The 22,402-nt window shown below is 47.9% G+C and overlaps 1 protein-coding gene across 1 annotated transcript in view; it reads left to right on the forward strand.

The window, feature by feature from the left end:
• The window catches only part of PRTFDC1 (phosphoribosyl transferase domain containing 1), a 64,509-nt gene extending 53,061 nt beyond the window's left edge, over nt 1-11,448 (forward strand). Inside the window, exons 5-9 of the mRNA XM_004588433.2 lie at nt 4,491-4,508; nt 6,341-6,423; nt 7,423-7,469; nt 10,189-10,265; nt 11,385-11,448. Coding sequence (XP_004588490.2) covers nt 4,491-4,508; nt 6,341-6,423; nt 7,423-7,469; nt 10,189-10,265; nt 11,385-11,432 — 273 coding nt within the window. The 3' untranslated portion in view covers nt 11,433-11,448. The remainder of the gene's footprint in view (nt 1-4,490; nt 4,509-6,340; nt 6,424-7,422; nt 7,470-10,188; nt 10,266-11,384) is intronic.
• The last annotated feature ends 10,954 nt before the right edge of the window (nt 11,449-22,402 follow it).

Here is a 22,402-nt window from a genome sequence, read left to right on the forward strand (position 1 = left end):
GGCGCTGGATCAGAAGTGGAGTGACTGGGACTTGAACTGGCACCATGTGATATGCTAGCCCCACAAAGACTTAACCTATATGGCCACAATGCTGGCCCCAAGCCTCCATATCCACCAGTGTCTGTGAAATATAGTTGAATCCTAATTAACACATATGTTCCTTAAAGTAATCCAGAAAGAGGAGGCTAATATTAAAAAGAGAGGAGGAAAGAAGGAAGGAAAGAGAAAGAAAAAGAAAGGAGGGAGGGGAAGAGGAGAAAGAAAGAAAATAAAAGAAAAAAGATAAGTCAGACTCCTGGAGAAGGGAGAGGTATTTGGCCTAGTGGTTAAGCTGCTGTTTGAGATCACCACGTCCCTAAAGGAGTGCCTGCCTTCAGAGAGATGCTGTGCACTGGAGTCTAGCCCCTCCTAATGCACATCCTAGCAGGTGGTGGGTCCCTGCCACCCACACTGAGGGGACCTGGCTGGAGTTCGCAGCTCTTCGCTTGTATCTAGCCCAGGCACAGCCCATTGTAGGCATTTGGGGAGTGAGTAAGTAACTGGGACAGTTCACTGTGTCCCATAAATAAGTAAAGAAATCAATACACTGTGAATACGACACTGAAAGAACAGAGTAAACACAATTTTTTTTTTTTAAAGATTTTATTATTGGAAAGCCGGATATACAGAGAGGAGGAGAGACAGAGAGGAAGATCTTCCGTCCGATGTCTCACTCCCCAAGTGAGCCACAACGGGCCGGTGCTCGCCGATACGATGCCGGGAGCCAGGAACCTCCTCCGGGTCTCCCACGTGGGTGCAGGGTCCCAATGCATTGGGCCGTCCTCGACTGCTTTCCCAGGTCACAAGCAGGGAGCTGGATGGGAAGCGGAGCTGCCGGGATTAGAACTGGCGCCCATATGGGATCCCGGCGCGTTGAAGGCGAGGACTTTAGCCGCTAGGCCACGTCGCCGGGCCCAGAGTAAACACAATTTAAGAATGCCAAGAAAACAACAAACAAGCTCTGGAAGGAGATGTAATTATAGGACAGGGTTTGCCTCTGGAATTGGGGGGGAAATGTAGACAGCACAAGGAGACACCCACAGCAGAGCAAGCAGAGGTGAACTCCATCTGTACATGTATGCACAGTAGTTCATGGATGACCTCTAAAACTGTTAGACCAATGGAAGTACAGGAAAGGAGGCTGAATCAGGACATTGGCATTTCCGTGCAGGGTTTCAGACTGGACCACCAGTAACAAAGCTGTTGTCAGGAAGATGGGGACAATTCGGACATGTGTAGCATTTCTACAGATTTTTGTCTGTTGGAAAAAGCAGAGTTAAGAAAAGGAGAGAGAGAAAGAGAACTCTTCCACTGGCTTGTTCACTGTCCCAGATGGCTACAAGGACCAAGACTGGACCAGGTTGAACTCAGAAGCCAGGGGCTCCATCTGGGTTGCCCACATGGACAGGGGCTTGAACACCCGGGCTGTCTTTTGGCTGGTTTCTCATGTGCATTAGCAGGGAGCTGCACTGGAAGTGGAGCAGCCAGGCCTGGCCTCCTTGTGGATTACAGCAGCTTTACCAGCTATGCCACCATATAGCCCCTCCGCTTCTCTTTCGAAATGCAGCAGGAACACGGGGGAGTGGGGAGCAAGAAAGCTCAGTGTTAAAAGTAACTGCATGTGGGGAGGGAGGAAAGGTGAAGGCTTCTATAGAACCCACTCCCTCTGTTCAAGTTTCACTGTATGTGTGTTATTGCCCTGCTCTAAAACATGACGTGGTAATCTTGATTTTGTGTTTTGGGGTCAGTGCACATCCAAATCCCTCTTCCCACCCACCACTGTCACAGAGTAGAAGCTGCTGATCTTTCCAATGATAAAGGGTTTGTTGTCCAAGCATCTGCGCTTGTCAAACACTAGGATAGCAGATTTAACCATGTCCAGTGCACTCTACATAATTAGGCATGTTGCAGAGTCACTCTTGAAATTTCTCTTAGTCAAATTGAGACAAGGTGAAGAATCAGGAGATCCAATTATCCACCACATGTTCCAAACGTTCTAGTTGCTGATCCTCAGATGGCAATCACACGGCTCAGCCGACATGTGTGAATTGAGTGTTAGGATCTCAGGGAACTGTATTCAGTATGGCAAATGGACTCCCCTGCCAGCAGGACTCGCATGCCATGCCTCAACCTGCTTCAAAAATGGGCACCAAAGGGCCAGCATCCCACAGTGCCTGGTTCCGTGTCTTCTGACTGCCAGCCAGTTCACCTTGAGAGGCAGCAGGTGATGACTGCGGTACTGAAGTCCCTGCCCTTCACATGGATCACCCTGCTGAAGTCCCAGGCTCCTGACTTGAGCCCTAGCAATTGCAGACACTAAACAGTCTTTGTCTTCCTGTCTTTCAAATAAGATGAAAAGAAGAGCAACTATTGCAGTGCAGCGGCTTAAGCCTCTACCTACAATTCCTGCTCCTATATGCACACCAGTTTTAAGTCCCAGCTGTTCCACTTCTGATCCAGCTCCCTACCAATGCTCCTGGGAAAGCAACAGAGGATGGCCCCAGTGCTTGGGCTCCTGACTCCATCTGGGAGTCCCAGAAGAAGCTGCTGGCCCTGGTCCTGGCTTTTGTCTGGTCCAAACTTAGCTGTCATTTTGGGGGCAGGGTGGGGCTTGTGGGGAGTGAACCAGCCAATCAAAGATCTCTGTCACTCTGCCTTTCAAGTAAATCTTTCTTTTTTTTTTTTTAAAGATTTATTTATTTTTATTACAAAATCAGATATACAGAGAGGAGGAGAGACAGAGAGGAAGATCTTCCCTCCGATGATTCACTCCCCAAGTGAGTGCAACGGCCAGTGCTGTGCTGATCCAAAGCTGGGAACCAGGTCTGCCACGCAGGTGGAGGGTCCCAAGGCTTTGGGCCATCCTCAACTGCTTTCCCAGGCCACAAGCAGGGAGCTGGATAGGAAGTGGAGCTGCCGGGACTAGAACCGGTGCCCATATGGGATCCCGGTGCGTTGAAGGCGAGGCTTTAGCCGCTAGGCCACGCCACCGGGCCCCTCAAGTGAATCTTTCTTAAAAGTTATTTTTTAAATGAAAGTGATGTTAGAAAACACAGGATAATTTTATATTTTAATGATGAAACGATAAGTTTATAAATGGATTTAGTGAATAAAAAGACCCTACCTGAAATAAGAACATCTCCTTAAAGAGAATTTGATAAATGGTGCGGATTTCAGGGTTCTGGGATTCTTGGGTAGGTAGGTATTTTCATTCATCAAATCTCTTGTGTGTCAGATAGCTAATGTAGCTAATGTGTAAGATTTGATAGTATTTGTCAATGTGATGTAAATCCTAGGGAGAAATGAAATGTCTCCTAAAGAAAGAAAAACTTCCTTTCCACAAAGGTGGAATTTCAGCATTTGTCTAACGGGAAGGACATTTGTTCATTTAGTGGGACAGCACTGACATGCTCCTGCTGATCCACTTAACTGGTTAATTTTAGCCCATCCCTAACCCGCATCAGTTATTACCATTCCCTCATTCAGCAAGCCATGCTTGAGTCACCTGTATACAGGCACTGTGCAGGAGTGTAGCTGGGAGCTGGGCACCCGGGACCTCCATTAACCCCCTTATTGTGCCAAGTTTGGGGCTGTAGTGGAGGTGGAGAGAGCCCCCAAGAAATCCAAATGAAGCGTGATTGGAGTCCGCAGGGGAGAAACAGAGGCCCATGGAACAAAGAGCCTGCCCACCTCAGGGGAAAATAGAAGCTGAACTTACGTTCATATTTTTTAAAGATGCTTTTTTTTTTTTTTTAATTTGAAAAGCAGATTTTCAGAGGGGAAAGACAGCAACATCTTCTATCTGCTGATTCACTCCCCAAATGGCCACAATCAGCTAAGCCAATCTGAAGCCAGGACCAGGAGCTTCTTCTGGATCTGTCTTGTGGGTATAGGGGTCCAAGGACTTGGGCCACCCTCCACTGCTTTCCCAAGTCACAAGAAGGCAGCTGGATGGGAAGTAGAGCAGCCAGGATATGAACCAACACCCATATGGGATGCTAGCATTTACAGGTGGAGGATTAGCCTATTGAGCCACTGCACTGCACGCGCCCCCAACCACCACAGTTCTTGCTCTCTGTTTCCTCAGCTTAGAAAAGCCTGGGGGACCCAGGAGGCTGCCACAGCTCAGCATATGATCCAGCCACACAGCCTCGCCTTCGGGAGTCATGTGGCCTTTGAATGACTTGCTTTGCCTCCCAAGGGAGCGCTAGGTGGGGCCACTGAGCTTGGGCTGGGTAGCATGGTTAAGATGGAGCCTGCGAATGCAGCAGCAAATGGTTCCAAAGGAACCAGGACTTGAATCTGGAGTGCCTGGATGACCTGTGAACAAGTGGATGAGTCTCCCTGGGGAGGACTGGTGAAGGGCATTCTGAAGCTGCACACAAAGGGTGTGCTCATCTTGTGACCCAGGCACATGACATACCCTGAAACTTACATTTTCTTTCTTTCAGAATGTCCTCATTGTTGAGGTAAGCTGGCTTTTTCCTGTCCACCCTTGGGAGTTGAAAGAGTCTTGCGGTGAGTTTGGAAACATAAGACTTATCAGCACACTGGCCCAGGACATCCAAGTTCCCACTCTGAGCATGGCTCCAGATTTATTTATTTAGAAGACAGAGCTGCAGAGAGGATGAGAGACAGAGAGCAAGCGAGATGCTCTCCAAATAGCTACAATGGCTGGGTGTAGGTAAGGTGGAAGCCAGATTCCAGAATCTTCATCCAGGTCTCCCAAGTGAGTACAGGGGCCAAGTGTCGGAGCCATCTTCCACTATTCCCAGGCATATTAGCAGGAGGCTGGATCAGAAGTGGAATAACCAATTCTCAAACCAGTACTGATGTGGGATGCTGGCATTACAGGTGGCAGCTTAACCCATTGCTGTACAGCACCATCCCCCACCCATATTGAATAGAGTTCCCATTGTGTATGTGGTTGCCCAGGTGAATTGAACAGGAACCAATCAGAATCACTACTTTTAAAAAAAATTTTTTTTAAGATTTCTTTATTTGAAAGAGTTACAGAGAGAGAGATCTTCCACCTACAATGGCCACAGCTGGCCAGTCTGAAGCTAGAAGCCAAGAGTTTGTTCTGGGTCTCCCACACGGGTGCAGGGGCCCAAGGACTTGAGCCATCCTCTGTTGTTTTCCAACCCCACTGACAGGGAACTGAATTGGAAGTGGAGGAGTCAGGGCTTGAATCAGTGATCTCATGGGATGCTGGTGCTACATGCCACAGTGCAGCCCTAATTCCATGATCTTGCTGATATCCTTCCAATGACCACAGGCTGTCCTCAGATACCTTAAGAAAGTGGAAACCTAGGGAACCTAGAGAAGAAATGTAGTTTTTATTTTTATGTTTAACAAAAAATAGAGAGGAAGGAGGGAGGAGAAAAAGAAAAAAGAGGGAAGGAGAGAGAGAGTAAGAAGAGAGGGAAAGATAAGAAGAGAGGAGGGAGGGAGGAAGCAGGAACCCTGTACCGGGCACAGTGATGGTCACAGTCACTCAACGACATACCCGCCCGCTCAGCTGGCACTGAGTCAGCGAGCTGTTGGCCCCTTTGTCCTGTGCTGTCCATGCGCACCTTGTGTATCTGGAATTGCTCGGGCTTAATAGATCCCATCTAGTAGACCCTCAGGCCACAGGCACAGCCCAGCCCTGGCTCCATTCAGACGTTGCCTAATCAGCTCCTGGCAGCTGACGCCCTTTGGTCCTTGATGGAGATGGGGGGGATGGGAGTTGTCCCCTGCAGCCACCACCCCCTTCGAATTCACGGGACCTGCGCCAGCTGCGGCCCAGACACAGAGAGAGTCCCCTATTGAGTGGGGCCCGCCAAGGGGGCAGGGGGGAGGCGCTTATCCTTTGGATGTATTCACAAGAGTGTCCCACGGCCATGAAAATTCATGCGCCTTGTATTGTGTGGCGTAACCCCAGGGCCACATCAAGCCTCTCTATGTGTGTGTCTGTGCGAGCACACGTGCAAGACTGCAAATACACTCCACTTGGATGATGCCTTGTGGCAGCCCTGGAACACAGGGATCCAGGGAGAAAATTACTCCCCCACAGTCTTCCCCCACCCCAAATTCACCTTCCTGAAGAAAGCACTGGTTGAAAAATAATATGATCAGGCCACCCTGCTGGCTGCCTGATAGTCACACAAAAAGCATTTCAAATCAGCACACATTCTGAATAAGGGAGAGCCTCTGCTTTCCCCCACCACTCCCCCCCAGGGTGCACACTTCATGTGTGATGCCACTTAGTTCCACCGAGCTTGGTTGAACGTATCTCATGTCTGTCCTCTTTGCAAAGGATGTCGTAGGGACGGGGAGGACCATGCGGGCCCTGCTCAGCAGTATCCAGAAGTACCAGCCCACCATGATCAAGGTAGCCAGGTGAGTCACGCCTCCCAGCCCAGTGTGGGGATCTCAGCAGGGGTGCTGGCATTGTGGTGCTCTTCCAGGAGATGGAATCTCCTCCGATGGCGGGAGGGTTTAATCACAGTCTGAGAAAGGAAAAGTGAGAGAGGGGCTGGGTTTCAGAGTCCCTGCCTCTGCCTCTCCAGGAACTACTCCCAGGAACAGCCATAACATGCTAAATCTCTACGTGCGGCACGGGCATCCCCTATGGGTGCTTTTTTGAGTCCCAGCTGCTCTAGTTCCGATCTGGCTCCCTGTTTAATGCATCTGGGAAAGCAGTGGAAGATGGTCCAAGTCCTCGGGATCCTATATCCACATGGGAGAAACTTCTGGCTTCAGACCCAAGGCTGTGACCATTTGGGAAGTGAACCAGTAGATGCAAGAGCTCTCTGTCTCTCCTCCTCTCTATATATCTATATCTATATACACATATATGTTTACATACACATATGTATTTGTGTGTATATGTACATATACACACACAAACACACACACACACACACATATATATATATATATAGAGAGAGAGAGATCTTTGAAAGGCAGAGAGGAGAGTGCATGTGTGTTTATGAGAGAAACATACACTGGTTCACTCCTGAAGCCAGAAGCCTGGAATCCCATCCAGGTCTCCCACATGGGTACGGGGGCCCAAATACTTGGGCCATCTTCCACAGCTTTCCCAGGCACCTTAGAGAGAAGTAGATTGGAAGTAGAACAGCCAGGACAGAAAGTAGCACCCATATGGAGCATCAACACCGCAGGCAGTGGCTTAGCCTATTGCAGCACCACACCAATTCAGCCCCATCTTCTCACCCAGAGCCTTCAAGGCCATCCCCCTGCTGGTAACAAAGGCAGAGGCTGAGGGTGCTGCTGCCAGCGGTCAAGGTGGGAGTGGGGAGACACATCTGTGTGCTGTGCAGATCCCTGCAGATGCCAGAGCTCATGTTGCGTGGTTGTGCTTTGTTTTGTCGGCAGCTTGTTGGTGAAGAGAACGCCCAGGAGCGACGGCTTCCGGCCTCACTGTGAGTGTGCCTGGCTTGGCGTTGGTGCTGTGTTTCCTGCTTAAGAATTGCTGCTTTTCTCTGTGTGTCCCTCCCCAGAAGCCAGAAGCTTCAAAATTCTCCTTTGCTGGCCTTTCTCGGGAACTCTGTGCTGTGCATGCACTGGGTGGGTTTTTCCTGTAGGATTTTATGCAGCACCTTGTTTCAGAGAACTCAGGTGCTCCGTGGCAGGGGTGGCAGAAGGCTTGACCCCTAGGCGACTGACTGAGAAGGCCCTGCACCCCTGCATGGCTGCTGGTCTCACCCACCAGACTCCCAGAGGTACTGCAGGAGGTCGAAGGGACCCCTTGGGCCATCCACCTGCAGGATCTGTTGTCAGACAGTCCCTAGAAGGGGAAAGCCTGTGAGATATGGGTGTGTGTGTGTGGGTGGTGGGGGCTGTAGCAGTGATGTGTGTGCAGAGGGCGTCGTGCCTACTACCTCTGGCAGGGACAACCCGCAGGGGATCCGCAGGCAGCCTGCTCAGTTACTGCCCTAGCACTAGAGGTGAATTGTGGTTTGCAGGCACAGACCGCACTTGAGCTTGACCATGATTCACTCACATTGGCTCTGGAGTCCCTAGCATGATTTGGCGGCAGCTCCCATCAGCCAGCTGCACAAACAACGAAATCAGAGGAGCAGGGTAGGGGGTGGGTCCCGAGCCAGTGCCTCCAAATTCTGTAAGTGGGGTTCAGTCTCATGCTGACTGTACTGGCAGGCTCTACCACATTTGGGGAATACAACCTGGGTGTAATGAAGGCTGCTTGAGATTATGAAACAGAACTGTTCTAAGGAAATAGTATCAAGTAAGTAGCATATAAATAAGCATTTGATTCAAATCTGCCTGATTCATTACTGGTTTCTTTTTTTAAGATTTATGGAGAGAGGGAAAGGGAGGGACAGAGAGAAGGAAAGATCTTCCACTTGCTGGTTTATTTCCCAAATTTCCTCAAGGGCTGACGATAGCCCAGGCCCAAGTCATGAACCCGGACTCCATCCAGGTATCCCACTTGCGTGTCAGGTCCAAGTACTCAAGCCATCTTCCGCTGGTTTTCCAGTCCCATTAGCTGGATCCGAAGTGGAGCAGCTGGGACTCAAACCAGTGCCCATATGGAAAGCATTGCTTGCAGGAGCTTGACTCAGCATACCACGATGCCAGCTCTGATGACAGATTTCTGACATTGCTTGCAACAACATGAAGGAAATCATAGCAGCTAAGACACTCTGCTGAGAGCTGTGTGAAGGTGGACTTCTGTTACCCTCACAGCTGCACTTTGTTAAACCCATCTTCCAGATGAGAAATGGGAAACCAGCCAACTTGCCAAGGTCATTATCAGCATTGAGCCTGGACAGTCTGGTTCATGTCCTTGCTCTCTTGCCACCACTGCAAACGTTGGCATTGGAGATCTGCTCGTCTGCTAACTAGTGAGGGGTCATTCTGTTTCACAGGCCTTCTCATGCTCCACAGCATCCCAGAGTTTGACCCGCTAAGCTGGATCTGGGCTGGCATTTACCCAGTGTGTATTGCTATGCACGCCTGTTGTAGAGACTGTATTGCTCCTTCCAAGGTTGTTGTTGTATATACCCTGCGATTTACCCATCCTTTAGCTACTTTAGAATCTGTGTGGGGGCAAGCCTTGTGGTGCAAGGAATTAAGCTACCACGTAAGGCACTGGCATCCCATATCAGCACCAGTCTGAGTCCTACCTGCTCCCCTCTGCTTCCACACCTGCTGATGTGCCTGGCAAATTCAGTGGATGATGACCAAATGCTTGGCCCGCTGCCATCCATGTGGGAGACACAGATGGAGTTCCAGGCTTCTTGCTTCAGCCTGGGTCAGCCCTACCTATTGCAGCCATTTGGGAAATGAACCAGCAGATGGAAGATTCTATCTCTGGCTCTACAATGCTGTCTTTAAAATAAGTAAAACAAATCTTTTTAAAGCCTCTTTTTGAACGTGAGAATCGTAATCTATTCCTTAAGGATTCTCTCCAATAAATTACTCTCCCTTTCAGTACATTCTCCTTTTTCTTTTTTCTTTTTTTTAATTGGTTACATTGTTCTCCTTTTTCTTAACCTTGCATTGAATCTAGATCCATTTCCTCTCATTCTGCTCAAGGAAACCTTTATTCACATCCTCTGCACTGTGGTCTCCGAAGACCAACCATTAAAATAATCCCAAGCATTTTTCAAAATGGACAATTCCATTTCCTTTCATGTTGATCTCATGGTTTCACTTCACAGTGCCCTTGAAGCAGCCAAGGACACAGGTGCACTGGCAGAGTGCTTCCCAGAGCTGTTCACAGGCTGCAGGACTGGGGTGCCTTCTGGTACTGTAGTGTTTTTCTGAGCTGGCCTGTAGTGTTTTTCTGTTTCCTTTGGTGTGACGTCATTCCCTGGGTAACAAGACTGACTCGTATGTCCCTCTTACTATCGTCCGTGGCCCCCCTGAGCATTTTCTCAGCTCTGTATGCCAGCTCAGTCTTTGTGGAGCAGACGAGTGTGTCTGGGGGTTAGCTGTGTCTCCTCCAAGGAGTCATTTCAGTGCGGGTCTCTTGTGGGTTCTGCCTTCTGCCTCAGTGAAAAGTCCTCACAGCATGAGTACCAAGGACAGTGTGTGGTGAGATTCCACATCCATGCACTCTAAATTTTTGTTTCTTTCTTTTTTTTTTTCCTTCTCCCTCCCTCTCTCTCTGCTAAGATGCTGGCTTCGAGATTCCCAACTTATTTGTCGTTGGATACGCCTTAGATTATAATGAGTATTTCCGAGATCTGAATGTAAGTCTTGCCTGCAGCTACGCACCTCTTCATGAAGAGTTTCACAATAACATCAGTTGAGCAAGTCATTGAAAGTAGTAGTCATGATAGCTGCTGTTGATTGGGGGTCTCTTATACCTAGCGTAGGCTGGGCACTTTGCATCCATCTAATCCCAAGGAATTCCCACTGCTCCCCTGCCAGGCAGGCATGAGAATGGCGGAAGCAGATGATGATCATCGCTAGTTTTGGACCATAGAAATGGAACTATGGATTTTTTTTTTTCTCCTTCATCACTGAGCATGCCTACAAGATTATAATAGAAGCCAATGTTCCAGAAACTGTTTCATGCCCATGCTTGAAACCTAGTAGGTCCCAGTGACAGGTGCCTCCCAGTTGTTCCTTCCCACCCACCCGCTTTATGGGAAAATGGTCTCCATTCCCAAGACATGGGCTCACAAAGTGACTCTGGCCATTGCTGAATGAGATTGGCATCTCAGCCACGGTAGGCTCCTCATTGCCCCTCTCCTAGCAACGAGAACTGTATGCCAAAAGTCAGCAGAGGCCAAGGGACTTGGTGCTTAAGCCCCCATCATGTCCATGCCCATAGAGCATTCATAGCACATCAGGCTGCAGACGCCCCGGCTGGCTTGGCCTGGCCATTCCCTGTGTCATTGCTCATCCCAGCCTTGGGTTCTGTGAGCGACCCCAGGATCCTACCAGTAACTCCATTGTTACCTAAATGACTCGACTGCATTTCTGTTGCTTTTTCAACCCAACTCCTGCTAACACTAGGCATGCTGCCCAAAAAGGGACCAAGTAGAAGTGCATGTTGTATGTCACTGTTGTCTGCCCTTGTACCCAAGCTGGTGGTCATCTTACACTTGGAGACAGCCGCAGCTGCAGCTCCTCACATTTGTAGCTTTGGAGTACCTGTGCAGTCAGATTCCCACGAGGGCCCTGAACTGAGAAACAACAAGGAATTCTTTTGCATCTGAGTGTTCTCTTTGGAGCTGACCCACAGATACACACACATACGGGTTTAAATGAACAGTAGCCACTTCCCGGTAGCATTCTGTTGTTATGGCACACCACTTCCTACACCCAAGATTCTGATACATTTAAACCCTTTATTGTTCCAGCACATTTGCGTGATCAGCGAACATGGGAAAGAAAAATATCGGGTCTAAAGCAGTAGCAAGGCCCAGCGGCGTGGCCTAGCAGCTAAAGCTTGCCTTGAACACGCCGGGATCCCATATGGGTGCCGGTTCTAGTCCCGACAGCTCCACTTCCCATCCAGCTCCCTGCTTGTGGCCTAGGAGGGCAGTCGAGGATGGCCCAAAGCTTTGAGACCCTGCACCCATGTGGGAGACCTGGAAGTTCCTGGCTCCGAATCAGGACAGCACCAGCCGTTGCGCTCACTTGGGGAGTGAATCATCGGAGAGAAGATCTTCCTCTCTGTCTCTATTTCTCCTCCTCTCTATATATCTGACTTTGTAATTAAGTAAATAAATAAATAAATCTTTAAAAAAAAAAAAACATTATAAAGCAGTAGCCGACATCACCGTCGAATCCCTACATAACTCAGTCTGAACTACAGTGACCACCATATCCATATAGACCCCGTCTTCTCCAGTCATGTCACTCGGCAGGGCAGGAAAGAAAACGCGTTTCCCTGAGAGGGTTTCTTTGCGAAGAGTCCAGTAGAACTGATACCAGCTGTTCTGAAGGAAAAGAAAGCATGACGCGCCATCACACATGCCAGCTTGTCCATCCAGACTTCCCGCTCCGGAGCTGCTCATGTATTCTGTTTTGACCGAATCATTTGCCCTCAATGCCTTTTCCCAGGAACACCCTACACACATCACTTCTCAGATATTTTTTCAGGTTTTTTTTTTAAATAGGCTCTATTTTGGTGATATTTTGCAATATCAAGAATCTGCTGCAGACCTTCATAACGTGAGCTCTGGGCCCAGCTCCAGTTAGATCCTGCACGTTGGAAGAGAAGAGGAAAACAACTGGTTGTCCATGTGTGTGCATGCGTGTGTGTGTGCACCCTCAGACACTGTCGGACCGGCTCTGACAAAGCTGTGGATTAGCACAGGCTGCGGTGCATCTCGTCTTAATGACGCTGGAAGCTGAGCTCTGTGTCCATCCTGGCGACGGACATCGGTGATGACAGCCCGTCGTGTACGCATGGTCGGGCTCCACGGTGCTTCATATACTGCATGTTAATGAGGGCAAACACAATGGCGGCAGCCAGGCCTGCATGGGTGAGCTACATCCTTTTTGTTTATGTGGGGTACAAGCAAATGGCAGGCTCATGTTACTGCCAAGTCTTCATTCTCCCACTTCCTTAGACATCGAGAACAAGGTGGCATGAGGTCTTGGCCTGAACTCGAATGTGGCTGCTGCCTGCTGGGGCATTTGGTGAAGTGCTTTTGTCACACTGACCTCGTGGTCCAAAGTACCCAAGGAAATAAGCACGCTTAAAGTTGTTTTCCCCCTCCTGAAATAGCATCCTCTCCGTTTTTACTGCTGAACAAGTTATTTTGCTAATGAGAGGGGTTTGAACAGAAAATAAATGTGAGTGCTAGTGCAGCTGGGTTGGTTTTTTCTCCTACATTTCCTACAAGAAGCAAATGCTGCATCAATAATTAAGGAGCCTTTGTCTTGGCACCCTCTGTGGGCAATTGCTGTTGAGTTCTAGCTTCCTTCAAACCAAGAGAGACTTATGAAAGCTTGTCATCTTTCATACCTGCTTGCTGTTTCCCTTCAGCCTCCCTCCCTATTTTTTATATACTTTCAACCATTAAGATATATGTGAGCCCGGTGCAGTAGCCTAGCAGCTAAAGTCCTCACCTTGCTTGCGCCAGCTGGGGGATCCCATATGGGTGCCGGTTCTAATCCCGGCAGCCCTGCTTCCCATCCAGCTCCCTGCTTGTGGCCTGGGAAAGCAGTTGAGGATGGCCCAAAACTTTGGGACCCCCTCCACCCATGTGGGAGACCCAGAAGAGGCTCCAGGCTCTGGCTTCTATTCAGCGCAACTCTGGCCGTTGCGGCCTCTGGGGGAGTGAGTCAAAGGATGGAAGATCTTCCTCTCTATCTCTCCTCCTTTAAAAAAAAGATACATGGGAGCCAGTAGCTTCAGTATGCTACTGTCCCATACTGCTCTTGCAGCCTTCTTTTTGTTAGCATGGATCAAGTCCAGTGTGTGCACAATATAAGCAAATAGGACTGGTCTGTAGCTTTTTTTTCCCCTTTCCTCCTTAGGCTTGTTTGTAAGATCCAGGAATTTCTTGTTGTAAAAGAAGATATTTCTTGCCGGTCTTTATTCCACTCACAGTGGAAAATAAACCACACCCAGATATCCCAAGGGCAAAATCAGGCAAGACAATCCCTTCCAGCTTTGCTTCATGAAAGAATTGGTATCCAAGTGACGGGTTTGTAATTCTGTGTAACTGGCTGATTTCTTGAAATATCAAAATTCCTCCTGTAAGCGTAATTTCCCACTATGCCACATTTATGTCAGAACACTTAGAAAAAAATGCAGCATGTTTGATTTGAAATTTGAAATTATCCATAAAGCATACAGTATTAGCTGTTTCCTTAAAAAGTATTGAATTTTAGGAACTGGCACCCTGGTGTGGTAGGCTAAGACTCACTTGTTTCACCGGCTTGTGGACACAGGTTCAAATTCCAGCTGTTCTACTTCTAGTCCAGCTCCTTGTGTAGGACCTGGGAAATCAGCAGAAGCTGGGACCTTGCACCTGTCTAGGAGACCCGGAAGAAGCTCCTGGCTCCTAGCTTTGGATAGGCTCAGCTCTAGCCACTTGGGGAGTGAACTAGCAGCCACTTGGGTAGTAAACCAGCAAATGGAAGATAGATCTTTCTCTCCTTCTTTCTATAAATCTGCTTTTTAAATAAAAACTTTTTAAAAAGTGTTGAATTTTAGTAACCATTAGAATTTTTTTTAAGGTTTTTAATTGATTTTTATGTATTTCAAAGGGGAAGCAGGGAGAGCGAGTGATCTTCCATCCACCGGTTCACTCTCTAAATTTCCACCAAAGCCAGGCTGAAACCAGGAGTCAAGAATTCCATCCAAGTTCCCTATGTGAGTGACAGAGGTCTGAGTATTTGAGTCATCTCCTGCTGTGTCCAGAAGTACGTTAGCAGGCAGCTAGATCAGAAGCAGAGCTAGGACTCAAACCCCCAGGATTGAGTGCAGGTGTCCCAAGCAGCTGGGTTTTTTTTTTAAAGATGTATTTTTTTTTATTTATTTTTTTTTAAAGATTTTATTGTTATTGGAAAGTCGGATATACAGAGAGGAGGAGAGACAGAGAGGAAGATCTTCAGTCCAATGATTCACTCCCCAAGTGAGCCACAAAGGCCAATGCACGCCAATCTGATGCCGGGAACCAGGAACCTCCTCCGGGTCTCCCACGCGGGTGCAGGGTCCCAATGCATTGGGCCGTCCTCGACAGCTTTTCCCAGGCCACAAGCAGGGAGCTGGATGGGAAGTGGAGCTGCCGGGATTAGAACTGGCGTCCATATGGGATCCCGAGGCATTCAAGGCGAGGACTTTAGCCGCTAGGCCACGCTGCCGGGCCCGCCAAGCAGCTGTTTAACAACTGTACCACATGCCACCTTACATCAGCACCATTTTGAGGTCTTCTATAATAAATACTGGAACAGACCAAGTATCCTAGGAACGGAATCATGACTGAAGTCCTTGCCTATCAGGTGACTGACAATGGCCTTCACGAATGTCATCTTGGGACACATCCTCTTCTCATGTAAAACTCTAGTGTGTTTAATACCACCGAGTTCATTCACCCTAAACCAAAAGCACAAAAGCCCATTACCTAATTAACACCAAGTCCTCTGTTCAATTAGTGTTCTATACATGATCCAGAGAAGGAGAGGAGCATAGGTTCATGGAGCTGTGTATTTCATTGGGAAATTTGGGTTTAGAAATATCTATAGTTGGCACTATCTGGGGATTTTCCAGGCAAATTAGGACTCTCATTACATACTAGCCTTCTCTTCTGTGGGCTAGAATACAGCATGCATTGAACCATGAGTCCCATTGGTGCCCTGTCATTAGATTGCAGCCTATCTTATAGTATCCTTGGCTCTCACGTGCGTTGCTATATCTCTTAGATGGAAAACAGCCTTTGAGAACTGTCAGGCCTTAGCCGAGCTTCCTGTGGGGTCAACCTGGATTTTTCCAATAATGAAGATAAACTAGCCCATCCCACTTACAGAGATCTGTAATCACGGAGCCATTTCCTCCCTGATGTAATGGAAGCAGTCTGTTCTAGAAAGCCACAGGCCTGAACCACACTCCGGATGGCCAGCTGGCTGATGGCTAACTAGGGAGTTTGTTTCATTTGGCTAGTGTGAAGGGTCTTTAGCTCTCAAGATGACAGTTGAGGTCAGTGGATAGGTCGGCTCTAAAATGCAGCTAGTGAGACCATCACCATGGGGGTAAGTTAAGCTGCCACCTGCAGTACCAGCTTATGTCCCAGCTTATGGGGCATCAGTTGACGTCCCAGATGCTTCACTTCTAACCCAGCTCCCTGCTGATGTGCCTGGGAAAGCAACAGAGGATGGCCCAAACTGCTTGGGCCCTTGCACACATGTGCAAGACCCAGCTGAAGCTCCTGGCTTTGACCTGGCCCTGCCATAGCTATTGCAGCCATTTGGGAAACGAGCCAGCAGATGGAAGATTCTCCATCTCTCTTTCTACAACTCTGCCTTTCAAATAAATAAAACTTTTTTTTTAAGTAGCTACTGTACAGAAATAGGCAAAGGATGTGTAATTTGGGGCCCAGTACATTCCCATGCCCCAGTACAGCTTTTGAACCCTGGGAGACAACAGTGAAGGATCTGGGTGGGGTACGTGGGCCCCTGATGCCCATGTAGAAAACTCAGTGGAGTCCCAGGATTCGGGCTATGCCTTGGCCCAATCTAGGCTGTTGTGGGTATGGAGAAGTAACCCAGTAAATACAAGACCTCTGTCCTTTCAGATAAATTTAAACAAATGAATACAATAGCTTGCCAACCTTGTGTGGTGATTGGTTACTATATGCAATGTGCATGCACAGCCCATGTCCATGGTCACAGGATGATCTGCAGGTGGCCTCTTCAGCCACATACATAGGGATGGTTATTAGCTGTCATCCAAGTCTTACACATGGACAGTCCATGTCATCTGGGCTGCCGCACAAGGACTGGCTTTCTTGGGGACAGCATTGTGGTGAATCTTAAAAAAAAAAAAAAAATTTTTTTTTTTTTTATTGGAAAGTCATACAGAAAGGAGGAGAGATAGAGAGAAAGATCTTCCATCCGCCGATTCATTTCCCAAGCAGCCACAACAGTTGGAGCTGCACTGATTCAAAGCCAGAAGCCCAGAGCCTCTTCTGGATCTCCCACACGGGTGCAGGGTCCCAAGGCTTTGGGCCATCCTCAACTGCTCTCCCAAGCCACAAGCTGGGAGCTGGATGGGAAGTGGGGCTGCTGGGATTAGAACCGGGCCCCATATGGGATCCCAGCACATGCAAGACGAGGATTTTAGCTGCTAGGCTACCACACTGGGCCCAGAAAGACTTTACAGAGAGAGGTAGATTTTTCCATCTGCTGGCTCACTTCCCAAATAAATGCAATGGCTGGAGATGAGCCAGTTGGAATCCAGGAGCCAGAAGCTCCCTGCTAACACTTGAGATGGTGCGGTACGAGCATCCCTGCCACCCAGGTGGGTCATTTGGATTGATCAGTCTTGCCATAGCTGCTGTGGGTATTTGGTGAGTGAAATAGCAGGTGGAAAAATGAGTATCCCTCCTCCTCTCTGTCCAATAAATATAAATAATCATTTTAGTTAGTTCATTGGAAAAATAAATGTAAACTGTGTGAGTTTAATTTTAAGGCCTTTTTTTTTTTTTTGGAGGCAATTATGAAGAGGGAGGGAAAGATTTCCAATCTGCTAGTTCATTCCCTAGATGACTCCAATGGCCAGGGTTGGACCAGGCCAAAGCCAGAAGTTTCAGCTCTCCCATGTAGATGCCGGGGTTCAAGAAATTGAGCCATCTCCTTTTGCCTGAAAATACTGTTTATTGTGTCCTCCTGGTTAAGTGGATTAGTTCAAAGTTCTCTCTCCAATGTTAACATAAATGATTTGCTTGTTGCCCTGCACCCAGTATTGGTCATCCAGTGTTGTATCTCAGAGAACCCAGACCCAAGACTTCATTGTTCTTACCTCATGAGGTACAAGAATGGGAGGAAGAATGGGTTCTATGAGAGAAAGATACACCTGTCATTAGTGATGGACTGCGGGGCAGGTGTTTGGCCTGGTGGTTGGGACCGCAGATCAGCATCCATAACCTGTGTTGGAGTGCCTGGCTCAGTGTGCAGCTCCGGGCTCCAGCTTCCTGCTGGTATGCAGCTAACACAGCTGGGAGGCAGCAGCAGTGAAGTAGTTGAGTCTCTGCCGCCTGTGGGATATTGCATGCAGTTCCCAGCTCTCACATTGGGCCTGACGTAGTGCAGACGTTTCAGAAGTGAACCAATAAATCGATCTCCTGCACTCACTCTTTCATTGTCTCTCTCAAAACTCAGTCCAGCATTCACTTAGGCTTGTAGAAAGGGCAGATAACAGAGTTGAAGAGTTGAACAAGAAATCTGAATTACCCAGAATACAACATAAAAGAGACTCAGGTATGAAAAAATAGAATACTACCTGTAATACACAGATGTGTAAGATGCAGAAGATCCAACCTATATTTAGCCAAAATCCTGGAAATGATCAAGAAAAATTACCAAGGCATTATTTGGAAAGATCATGGCTGGGAATATGATGGGACTGCTGAGATGGACTAATCTATGGACGACAGAGGTCAAGTGGACTCCTTGCTGCAGCCATCAGTCAGGTCAAGGGAGGAGGGCAGTGGTGACTCCATGGCCTCCAGAATCAGTGGCTTGAACCAATTTAGGATTACCTGTGGCTTGGGCCAAGCCTGAAGTAAGACAAGTAACCCTACAGACACCAGAGCTCTAAACTAGCAAATACTGTGGTAGGAGAAAAGGGTATGAAAGGGGGACATTAGGAGTGGCCGTTTGGCCCGTCGTTTCAGCTGCTGCTTCAGAAGTCCACATCGCACAGCTGAGAGCCTAGGTTGGACTCCAAGCTCCAGCTGCCTGCTTAGGTACTTCCTGGGAAGGCAGCAGGTGTGTGTGTGGAGGTGGGGGCACGAGCACTTGGGTCCCTGCCACGCACATGAGAAACCCAGAGGGAGTTTCCAGCTCCCAGGGACTGGCAGGTATTCAGAGAGTGAACCAGCAACATGAGCTGGTACACCAAGAGCTGGGAGCTCTGTCGCTGGCTCTTTCCCGCTATAAATCTGACTTTCCAATAAAAAGAAACAAAATCTTTCAAAAAAAAGTTACTAAGGACCAGCAGAGTGGTATAGAATGCTAATATTCCTCCTGTGGTGCTGGCATCCCATATGAGTGCAAGTTCATATCCTGGCTGTTTCACTTCTTGTCCAGCTCCCTATTTATGGCCAGGGAAAGCAGTAGAGGATGGCTCAAGTCTTTAGGACCCTGCACCTACGTGGGGGACCCAGAAGAAGCTCCTGTCTCTCCAATCATGATACACAAAAGAACATGAATTCTAATGGTCTCAGTTAAGAAAAATGCTCCTTTTTAAAAGGCACTAAACGAAGCAGAAAATCTACAATGCATAAATAGCAGCTACATCAATCAGTAGAGATGGACCCAGAACAGGTACAGAGTCAGTAAGTAGGAGGCCCAGCGCTATAACCTAGTGGCTAAAGTCCTCACTTTGCGTATGCTGGGATCCCATTTGGGTGCCAGTTTGCATCCCAGCTGTTCCACTTCCCTTCAGCTCCATGCTTGTAGCCCGGGAAGGCAGTGGAGGATGATCCAATGCCTTGGGACCCTGTACCCATTTGGGAGACTCAGAAGAAGCTCCTGGCAGATGGCTCAGGGATTATTATTCCACCCAGTATCCAAAGTCATCCCAACATTCCAAATGAGGGTAACTGTGCACTGAAAGATTTGGAAGGCTGGTATTTTGTGATAAGTCTGGATTATAAAGCTGACTGGAAGAACTGCAGGAAGAATTAAATAGGGTGGGGTGGTGGTCCCAGCAGACACCTGGAGGAAAGAAGAGAGTGAACCAAAGAATGGGGCGATTGATCTCCCACTCCTGTCTATGGCCAAACCATCCTGAACACACCCGATCTCGTCTGATCTCGGAAGCTAAGCAGGGTCGGGCCTGGTTAGTACTTGGATGGGAGATCTCTCACTCCCTCCCTCATTCACTTTCATCCTTTCTCAGTCTTTCAAGTGAAAGGGGGCAGAATTGTGGCACGGTTGTTTCAGCCACCACCTGTTAACACTGGCATCCTATGTGAGCACCACCTCCAACCCAGCTCCCTGCTAATGCACCTGGGAGGCAGTGAATGATGGCCCAAGTACTTGGACCCTTGCCACCTTCATGGGAGACCTAGATGGATATCCAGGCTCCTGGCTTTGACATGGGCTGGTCCCACCCATTGTGGTCATTTGGAGAGTGGACCAGCAAATCGAAAATCTGTCTCTATCTCTCTGAAACTCTGCCCTTCACATTCTTAATTCAATCTTCTTAAAAAAAAAAACAGACTATCCAAATGTAATATTAATAATAATAATAAAGGCATAGACTACCAGATTAGATACAAATCCAAGGTCCAGCCATATAGTTTATCAGAAAACACTTCAATGACTCATATGGGTTAAAGGTTAAGAGTTAGAAAAAAGATACACCACACAGTTATTCAGCAAAAGAAGGCTGGGTGATATTAATATCAATGTAGATATCAAGCAAAGACCAGAGATCTTTTTAATGCAAGTTATATCACAACTTTAAAATACCTTCATCAAAGACAGGACTGCCAGGGGAAATCCAGTCATTGTCCCTAATCTCAACATCCCTCTTAACAGTGGATAGGACAAGCAGAGCTGAAGTTAGATGGTATGGTAGACTTGAATCCCACTATGACGAGATACGAGCTGATGGATATTCACAGCATGCACTACCCAACCCTCACAGAACATAATCTTTTCAGAGCATGTAGAAACCTTCCCAGTACTGGCATCCCAAATAGGCAACAGTTCTAGGCCAAACTGCCCCACTTTTCATCCAGCTCTCTTCTTATGGCCTGGGAAAGCAGCAGAAGACAGTTCAAGGCCTTTGGCCCCTGCACCTACATGGGCTATCCAGGAAAAGCTTCTGGCTCCTGGCTTCTGATTGGCCCAAACCCTGCCTATTATGACCACTTAGGGAGTGAACCAGCAGATGAAAGGACGAAAGACCTCTCTCTCTCCTTTTCACTGTAAATTTGCCTTTCAAACAAAAATAATTCTTTAGAAAAACACAAGCAGTTTATTGCATTTCAATTACACCTCAATAAAATAAAGAGGAAATCAAACTGAATCATGCAATCCCAAACCAGTTTAATCACAAAGACATTTACATGTAAAAAGTGCAACATCATACAGTTCCCTCCCTTCCCTCAAGCTATTTTAAATATGGTAGCTGGAAGAAGGTGTGCACCTAGGCCAAGGGAGGCAGTATGTTCTTTTATAAAGATTTATTTATTTACAATATAGAGTTACAGAGAGAGCGAGAGAGAGTGGGGTGGTGGAGAAGAGATCTTCCATCTGCTGATTCTGTCTCCAAATGGCCACAGTGGCCAAAGCCAGGCCAGGTGCAACTTGAAGCTCCATCCAGGTCCCTCCTGTAGGTAGCAGGGATCCCAGTACTTGGGCCATTCGCTGCTGCTTTCCCAGGAGCATTTCAGGGAGCTGGATGGGAAACAGAGCAGCCAGGACTCGAACTGGCACTTCAGCCTCGTAGACAGTAGCTTAACTTCCTGTGCCACAGAGCTGGCTATATGGGGTTGCTTGTTTATTCGAGACACAGAACACGGAGTATAAATAGAGCTTGAGGACTTCCTGCTTACTCTCATGAGTCATGCACTCCTCCTTGAGGCAAGAACATCTGACTTGAGAGACAGCCACACAAAGGACAGAGAGCTATGTGTTGTATCTATGTCCCATGTCATGGTCAGCAACATGGACGTGACAAACGTTTACAATTGAATGAAGAAAAGCTAAGAAAGCCAAGTTCCTTAGGACCTCAAGAACTCATCTTGCCTTGTAGGGAATGTCCAGGGGTAGTTCTGGGAATAACACATTTCAAAAAGCAGTGTCAAGAGGACATGCCGTGAACAGACTACTGCCAAGAAGAAACGGGGAATTATGGGAGAATCAAGATGGTGGAATAGGGTAAGGAGATGTTTGAACAGATGGAGAATCATTAGCCAGGGTGAAGCAGAGAGAGTGCAATCCTGGGAAATAGGGGAGGACGGGCTGATTGCAGAAGTAACCTGCAGACCTGTGGACACAGGGAAGCAGTGGAGACAGTAAAATCAACCCATAGACCAGTGGCTAACACAATTTAGAAACTGGCCCTATGGAGATGAATCTGCTAATAAGAATAGGAATGACCAAAACCAACAGGAAAGACAGAGGCACAATAAATATTACTGAAGCCTCCCCTGCAAAAGTGCAAAAGCCTTTGTCAACCTCAGAGTTAACTGAGGAAGACATCAAGGAAATAGGGGATGAAGAATTTTAAAAATTTGCTATAAAGCTTCTTACCAACATTGAGAAGCACAAACAAGAGTTCAAGGAATTTGAGGAATATGTATGCGTCTCTACTTCCAAATCAAAGATAGACTCCCATGGAACTGTTAAATACATCTTCCCAATGAAACTATTAAATACATCTTTTTTTTTTTTTTTAAAGATTTTATTATTATTGGAAAGCCGGATATACAGAGAGGAGGAGAGACAGAGAGGAAGATCTTCCATCCGATGATTCACTCCCCAAGTGAGCCGCAACGGACCGGTACGCGCCAATCCGATGCCGGGAACCAGGAACCTCTTCCGGGTCTCCCACGCGGGTGCAGTGTCCCAGTGCATTGGGCCGTCCTCAACTGCTTTCCCAGGCCACAAGCAGGGAGCTGGATGGGAAGTGGAGCTGCCGGGATTAGAACCGGCGCCCATATGGGATCCTGGGGCTTTCAAGGCG

This window comes from Ochotona princeps, chromosome 10 (assembly GCF_030435755.1).
Source record: "Ochotona princeps isolate mOchPri1 chromosome 10, mOchPri1.hap1, whole genome shotgun sequence".
Taxonomy (NCBI): domain Eukaryota; kingdom Metazoa; phylum Chordata; class Mammalia; order Lagomorpha; family Ochotonidae; genus Ochotona; species Ochotona princeps.